This window comes from Hyalella azteca, unplaced genomic scaffold (assembly GCF_000764305.2).
Source record: "Hyalella azteca isolate HAZT.00-mixed unplaced genomic scaffold, Hazt_2.0.2 contig2664, whole genome shotgun sequence".
Lineage (NCBI taxonomy): Eukaryota > Metazoa > Arthropoda > Malacostraca > Amphipoda > Hyalellidae > Hyalella > Hyalella azteca.
Genome location: NW_025932929.1, coordinates 1752 through 10558, shown reverse-complemented (window position 1 = coordinate 10558; position 8807 = coordinate 1752). Strand labels below are relative to the sequence as shown.

Below are 8807 nucleotides of genomic sequence, written 5' to 3'. Positions count from 1 at the left end.
ATTCGGCATTAATTATTTTGCTTACTTGAAATATTATACAATCACATGAACGTGAACTATTCTGCCAAGGTTCAGTGACAGAAGAAAATTCACCAGGTTTCGTTAATAAGCTCAACTTTCCGGCCAAAAAATAACAATAACATTGTACTGATTAGGAAAATATTTGATCGTTTCAGCAATAATAAAAAAAATCGAACGCTGTTTACGGTACCTATATGTTCTTATAAAACTAATGTTCATATTGAGTAACAGCGTAAACTAAATATAGGTAGGTATAGTTTGTATTATAAAGAATAGCACTGGTAACTCATGAACATGTAGCACTGGTAACATGAATAGCACTGGTGACTCATGAACATGTAGCACTGGTAACATGAATAGCACTGGTGACTCATGGGCGTAATTGTACGACATATGAGAAGAATCCTACAGAAGGAAGTCCAGCTATGTCAACACTTGGTCAATACATTATCGGTTGCTATGTTAATCGTACCTAAAGGCCTGGTAATGAGAGCTGATATCAGTAGAAAAAGGGGACAAAATGGTAGAAAACTTCCAACAAGATGTAAATACAAATATTCGATTAAATTTTGAATATGATTTAGTACACGTATTCGAGTCTGGTTAGTATTCTCTTAACTTATTCGGATCTCACTTCTTCAAATTAATTTGCACTTATTATTTTGCTAACTTGAAATATTATAAAATCAAAATAACGTGAAATATTCTGCCAAAGTTCAGCGACAGAAAAGTCACCAGTTTCTTTAATAAGCTCAACTTTCCAGCCAATAGTAACAATATTGTATTGACCAGGAAAATATTTGATAATTTCAGCAATAAAAAATTCGAACGCTGTTTATACGTGCTTATACAACTAATGTTCATAATAAGTAACAAGGTAAACTAAATAAATAGTTTGTATTGTAAAAATAGGGACATGAATACCAGCACTGGTGACTCGTGTGCGATCGATAGTGGGAAGACACAAGAGACACATGCAATTCTTTTCAGCACCTAGGCTTTGAATATGGTAAAAAAATTTCTCTCTACGTCAGAACTAGTAATTTAACAAGGCTTCGTGAAGCAGGCAGAAGAAACAATTTTTACGTTCCCCTACTGTTAAAGAAGCACCTAATTCCTCTCAGTTCGTGCACCACTTGAAGCGCTTGGCAACAAAAGGCTAAGAAAAACAATCCGTCTCAAATAAATTATAATTTAAAAAATAAATATGAAAGCTAAAAAAAACACAACAACCGCTGTCTTTTCTGAAAAAGAATTGAAGAAAAATCTCTCTTGAATTCATGATGAGCTTCACGACTGTCGCACAACATGCCCGTGTGCAATACAGCAGCAGAGAGCCTATAGGACTCGAGGAGCATAGACTCCCCCTCCCAATTAGCGTGTAGGGAGTATTGCTAATTCATTGGTTCACATACACAACAGCAAACGTGTTCACCAAAAAATAAATCATTACCGTGAATGACAAACGACTTATTTCAAGGAAATTTCACAACATTCTCGACGTCAACTTCCTCTGTAATGAGTCAGACCCACGAGGCTGGAATGTGCTAGATAATTTACATGAGCAACTTATTGAGTACCGACGCTTCATTTCTCTTTGTATTCATTTTTCACTCTGGGTGCATACATGCTTCACTTTATGTGCATACACTCTTCACTCTGTGTTCATTCACTCCGTCTCTGTTGTTCACTCCTCCTTGGGTTTGCCAGAGTCCACCGCCCCTTCCATGCCAGGCTCGACACGAGCGGCGTCCACAGGGTACAGCCTGCACAAATTAAAACAATTCCATGTTATTAACTGAAAAAATTCCGTGTTATTGATTGAAATAATTCCATATTATTCATTGAGTGCGATGGTATCTATCTTTGACATATAAAATAAGTTATGCGTATATTTTAAGGTACTGATGGTAATTCCTTTCACTTAATAATGTTAGACCCAGGATGCCGCGACACAAGACAGTCTCCTAACCAATAATGATATTCGACATCCAGCACATGACGATACTCGAGTTAAAATCTTTAATTATTTATATTAAATTCTTATTCTGATACTGGTTCAGCCTCAATATCCACGGCAAACATTATACTACAATGATTCCATTGTACCAGCACTCAACCACACTACTCAACATCACTACAATACTCTACCAGCGCTGGTAGAGGTAGATGAGAAAGACGACATCGTCCCTGAAGCAAGCGACGCGGTGGCTCGTAGGCATCGTGATGATGAACGCGAAGAGGTCGTCAATGAACGTGTTGAACGCCTGCAACACGAGGCATGTTAGTGTTGAACGTCTGCAACATGAGGCATGTTAGTGTTGAACGCCTGCAACATGAGGCATGTTAGTGTTGAACGTCTGCACAAAGTATCACGCACCACACGATCATCACACGCACCACACGAGCATCACGCACCACTTAAGCACCATATGAGCAAAACGCACCTTGTACATGAAGGCTCGCCAGGGCAGGTGCGCGACGGTCTTGAGCTTGTAGTTGATGTAGAGCTGCGGCAACATGAACACGAAGCCCAGGGCGTAGACCCCGTGCACCAGGGATGTTATGAGCCACGCATACCAGCTGAGGAGGGAGCATAATTTAACATACGGAAGGAAATGCGAGGTAGAAGTACAATTTAAGATACTATCAAAAACAAAAGTATTGGTCAACGCACAGCTCCACAGTGGTGTACACTTACACACAAGCACTGAACTGTACAGCAGAAATGATGCTGTACTGAACTGTACAGAAGTGACGCTGTACATTGTACCGTCGTGTTAATTAGAGCGCTGTACTGACTCAGCAAGTTAACATAGACGTTTGTTCAAAAATTGTGAGAAGGAAGAGTGAGAGTAACATGCTCTTAGTCATTTCTCAAACAATTAAAGGAATCAAAACAACCACAATTTGAGATGCCACCGTGTCTCTCACACAGCATATCACAACTGTCTGAATGCAAGTAACATACTTCTTATTTACTGTACATAACAATCAAATTAAAGTCCCGTGATGCTATGTGACAACAGATGTATTATACAAAACCATTCGTGATGTTGATAAGCATGATATTAGGAAGAGTGTAGACCTCTTGTGCGGCAGGTAGAGGAGCGAGTAGACAGCCCCAGCGCAGCACAGTGGGTAGAGTAGAATACGTAGATGTCTGAACGCTTCAGAGTCCAGAGCTTGTGTCTGAAGCTGCAGTGCAGCTGTCGGGGAGGCAGCTGCGCTTCTGCTCAATCGCATTGCCTTCTGCACCTTCCATAACTGCAGGAAAGCAGGGCATTATCATTCAGTTTCGCCGCCTTCTGTCCCTTCCATAATTGAAGGAAAGCAGGACATTGTCATTCAGTTTCACTGCCTTCTATCCCTTCCATAATTGAGGAAAGCAAGGCATCATCATTCAGTTTCACTGTCATCTATCCCTTCCATCACTGCAGTAAAGCAGGGCATTATCATTCAGTTTCACTTCCTTCTGTACCTTCAACAATTAAAACAATTAGTCACTTATAAGCAGATGCCGTTTCATGGTTCACGTCTTATAGCTTTCTGTGCCATTCAAACCTGAAAGTCTACTGACCCTCACTACATGTATTATTACTTGGCCTTGCTAGCTTTTGCACCTTCATCATAAAAAGTCTTTTATACCTCATTACATGCAGATCTTTGGACCTCGTGTCTCTCTGTCATGTGAAGAAGTGACAGATCAAAGCTGCACGCAGATCACCAAAATTTATAAATACAATCACTTAGTATACACTGGCAGACGATGGATTCTGCCTCGAGCGCATTTACCAAAAACGTGCAGCTGCGACATTTTATCTTGCCACTAGTGACAAACTTTAAATAAGTGGGTAACGGCACAAGAATTTTCTATTAGTCAATCAAGCTAAGCCGTAAATGTGATTTCAAGGGAAAATTTAAAGCCTGGCCAGTAGCTTGAGCTGACGCAGTGACGATTGATTACACCTTATTACCGGTATAGAATGAAGTGAAGTTTAATTTATAGTACACGTTTATTTTCACTTAACCTTTTTTTAATAAGATTCGATTTAAAAGTTTTAAAAAGAAGAGCAATGCAAAGCTAAAAGAATAGATGGTACTAATAACAACGAATATTCGAGTCCCACCTCAATGAAGAGACCGGCGACGGCAGGACCCAGCACCAGCAGGCTCGTGTCTTCCTCCAGCAGGTGTAGCATCACTACCAGCTGCACATGTACTTTATCTATAATATTTTCTTGTGCTCAAAAGTGCCTCACATTTTATGGCATCTAATTAATGATGCTGCGAGAAACTAGTCTCCAGTAGGCAGCAATAATCTGCAAGCAATTTTACAAAATACAAAAAATTATTCAGTTCGGTAGTAGAAAATGTCAGAAATGTGCATGCAATGTCTGAACTTGAGATGCACACAGAACTCACCACACATAACTGATTACCGAGATATTAGCACACAGAGAACTAACCTGAGCAAAGGCCCTCCATAGGACTGTGCCCCGGGACAGTCCCGCCAGGCTGTCCCTGTCCCGCCAGTACGCGATGTCGTTCTTGAAGGCGAGTGCGTCGAACAGCAGCTGCGGAGTGAGTATTAGTGCAGCCTCGAACTGCAGCCTGCAAAAAAGAAGCGCGGCTTTAACATACATGCATTAACCTGACTCATCTACCAGTCGACCAGAGAGTAGACATTTCAACGAGCGATGTAACCTGACTCATCTAACAGTCTACCAGACAGAGTAGACATTTCTATTCGCAATGTAACCTGACTCATCTACCAGTCTACCAACAGAGTATACATTTCTATTCGCAATGTAACCTGACTCATCTACCAGTCTACCAGAGAGAGTAGACATTTCTATGTGCAATGTAACCTGACTCATCTATAAGTCAGAAGAGAGATTTCTACACGCAATGTAACCTAACTGATCTACCAGTCAACCAGAGAGTAGACATTTCCATGCACAATGCATTCTGACTCATCAACCAGCCTACCTGTTTGAGTAGATATATAATGTTCCTGATAGCCGGCACGGCACGTGCAAGGCCTTAACACGAGTAATGCTTAGCATGACGTATCTACCAGTAAATGATGACATACAGGGTTGTATGACAGTCTGTAGGACAAATGACGACCCACCATATCTCAATTTATAAGACTTCCAAACTACTTAATCATTTTGCGCCAAATTATTCATCAAAGGTGTGCCGGTTTTGGGATCACTTGCTGTAGTTCCGGACGCACTTCATCTTTAATCATAATCCTAATAGATGTTAAATGAGCTTCTCCCCACATGCGCACAGACAGCAGGGAGGGCAATCTTTAAATTAGGCTGAAGTTTGTAGGGGTCTTCAAGTCTGCTACCGGCTAGAGCACTCACCACATGCACAGACTGGTCTTAGACTGTCTGTAAATTACGCTAAAGTTTGTCTGAGTCTGTATGTCTGCTACGGGTTAGAGAGCACTTACCACATGCGCAGACGTGGGAGGGAAGACTGTCTGTAAATTAGGCTGAAGTTTGTGTTTGTTTGCAGGTCTGCTACGGGCTGTAGATGCTCCAGCCGTTGGCTAAGCAGTTCCACATGCAGCATCGGAAGGTAGTGACTTGGAGACACCAACCTGCAACACAATTGCTTACTTATTGACTTGGAAGGTATAATGATATCTGAATTGAAAAACAATGACGCTGCAGTACAATCACCATATCTTGCTGAAGATCTGAAGCGGAAGGCGGAAGCGAATAATATAGCAAGATGTATACTCTTTAGCCTCAATATATTGGAAATAATATTTTTTTCAATTAATTTGCAATCACCGTATTTTGCTGACAATCTCAGGAGGAAGGCGGTGTCGGGGCAGGGGGCGGAGGTCGGTGACGAGGCTGTATGTGATGCGGTCGCGCAGGTGCACCTCCGGCCAACGCCGCTCAGGCTGACGCTTCTGCTTGCTGGCGTTCTGAGGGACATAAGCAAAATCTTTCAAAAATATACCTTCCATTATCATATCCATGGAGACGAACTCGTCACCAGTGAATAAAAAGAATGACCACATTTTTATACAGCAAAAATTGCAATGATCAGACAAAAAGTACATACAATAGTGATGACACATTCATTTGGTTAACAATAGTCAAAATTTCATCAGAAAATCAGAAACACTGGATTATTTTGAACATGTTTTGGTGCTTTATAAAAACATATATAGTATATATACACATGTTGTGTGAACATACTAGTGAGAGAAACCACACAAAATGCAATTTCTCATTTCTTTTTTAATTATTTCATGGAAAACAAAAATTAAAATGAAAATCAATCATTTTTAGGAAAGCTCATGGTTTTTATATTTCCTTGTACTTATTGAAGTGTTAGATATGGAATAAGTCTTGGTGTAAATGATAAAATAAGGGGACCTGCGCATCGGCCACAAGGCTGTAGGGTTGGGGGGTGGGTGTATGGTGCACCGCCAGGCTCACCCTGACGTGGGCAACCTCGTTTACTGACTGCACTATGTCACCAAATCCCTGCAAATAAATCAAAAGTAATCTATAGACAAATATCACATCTTACAGTTACAAATAATTAAGTGCTGGTCTTCAACAAAACTTGCAATAAATTTTATATCCTATACCAAGTAAAAAACAGGCAACACCAGACTTTAGCAGGAATACCTTTTTCAATTTGGCTACACATGAGCCTAGGAAGACAATCTGCAGATCAAATCATCTCAATTAAGTAATTTTTACTTCATCCAACATCCTAGATTAATTCTATCTTTTCTGGATTTTTATTTCTGCAATATGAAATCATAAGCACATTAGCATTGGATAAAATTATGTAAGCATTCGTGATAGCTAACATAATTGGCAGGGTATAAATAGAGTTCAACTGTAATTATGAGTCTTGGCTACACTGATAATCATTAAATTGTGATTATTAAATAGTTACCATAATTGTAGCATCTCCACCAATAAGGAAAAGGTGGAGGTGCATTGTCTTGTTGTTAGAGCGCACTGCACGGGGCAGGCTGATGTTGACCACCACATTTGCTGCTGAACCAAAAACAGAAATATCGGGTATTGATATAGGTATTTAAAATACACATATTTTTGAAAACTCATCAAACTTGCAACTAAAGTTAAAAAACAGACATAGGGAATTTTGTGAACTAAGGATAGTATACCCAATACTTGAATAAAGAACACAAATCTAATTAGATGTTGTTTGGTAAAAAAAAAGATGTTCTGATTTGGTAAGCACATTTTGTAATGATAAGTGAACTAAGGCATCACAAGGAAAATACATATAAAAACAAATATTTAGACATTTAGCTATAGTGAGTGGCTTTGGCATCAGGTTCCAGCAAAATTCCAACAGTCATATCTCAGATCTGACACTTGACATGCTCAGACACAAATAACTACCATTAAAATTTAAATAGGAAACAGCTCATTTTTTAATTATAATTCAGCAGTTTGATCATGAGTAACAATAGATTAATTCACTAAATTTAGATAAACAAAAAAATCTTTTAAATTCCATGCATGCTCACCATCACTGGCCGCATAGGGGTTCAAGTTGCCATCACGGTACACAAGCGTCAAGTCTTTTTCAGTGCTAGGGTTCCACAGCATTGATGTAAACACCAACAGCTGGAATTTTATGAAATTGTAAAATTTATACTCAATAATAACCTAGTTCTCCAACCAGAATTAAGCAAATAATGTTGAAGAATTCTTTAGTTTAGAGAACTGCCAGAATATTTATTTAAATGACATCTTACATAACATGTTTACATTTTTGGCATTATTGTAGGACATACTGATGGAAATCATGGAATACAAAATTCCAAGCAAAACTTGAACACCTAAATGCAGCTGATACAAACAGGAACTTGCATACAGGCATGTTGCCAAGCATGTTATGGTTTTAAATAAATATCTGAGAATAACACTCTATCCACTAGTTTCAGAACAGGTCCCATGAAATAAAATTGCTCATAAATTTGCTGTTAGGAACTATTCTGGACTTGAATTAGCTAATACCTCAATTTGTAGACCCTTACCTGAAGTCGAGGGTTCTCAGTAGCAAGGTAGGGTTTAAGGCAGACATCACCAGGATTGCAGGAAGGCACAGCCAAGAGGGAGCCTAGGCTGTACACAGTGTAGCCAACATAAGCGGTGAAAACACCCACTAGAATTTTGTTAAGTGAAAGTAAGCTCATTGCCAATGTGGGTTTAGGGACCTGATAGCCAGAATGGAGCAATAAAATAATATCCTGCAACTGAAGTTATACCTATTCCTAAAGCCCTAACCTAATTTTTTTAATATAAATTAAGTAAGATTGCACATTTTTGTTTACAATTCTGAAAATCATGTATACAATGATTGATTTTATCCAATATTTTTACAAAATTCTACACAATATTCAACATCTGCTCAGACTCAGAGCTAACTGCCAAAAGTCCCCATATGGGCACATTTCATAGTGATGGCCAACTGCCTTCTCTGGGGATGTATAAGATCTTATTCCAAAAACATTATAATTTGTATCTCTCTTATTCTTTTTCAAATCTGTAAGTCAAAATGGAGTGGTCAGAGTTCAGTGTCTTATCTCCCAGTTCCACCAAACCAGGCATGTTAATGCATTATACTGTATAACTGCATTGTACCTTTCAAGCCATGGTTGGAGCTTTCCTGTGGGTGCTGCCAATTTTGGAACTGCATGAATATTGATTCCTGCTAAACAGGATTGGAATGTTACGCTTATTTTGTACATCTCAGAGCCC

The 8807-nt window shown here is 39.2% G+C and overlaps 1 protein-coding gene across 1 annotated transcript; it reads right to left on the bottom strand.

Annotated features, from left to right (window-relative positions):
* Positions 1–1627: 1627 nt before the first annotated feature.
* LOC108671400 (cleft lip and palate transmembrane protein 1-like protein) lies at positions 1628–8592 on the bottom strand. Its single transcript, XM_018158948.2, has 12 exons — positions 8084–8592; positions 7571–7670; positions 6967–7070; positions 6432–6542; positions 5835–5974; positions 5489–5638; positions 4491–4635; positions 4152–4232; positions 3110–3288; positions 2469–2604; positions 2173–2288; positions 1628–1787 (listed from the first exon to the last, which is right to left on the bottom strand). Exons 1-12 carry the CDS (start codon positions 8240–8242, stop codon positions 1709–1711), a joined length of 1500 nt encoding a protein of 499 aa, XP_018014437.1. The 5' UTR covers positions 8243–8592; the 3' UTR covers positions 1628–1708.
* Between the last annotated feature and the right edge of the window lie 215 nt (positions 8593–8807).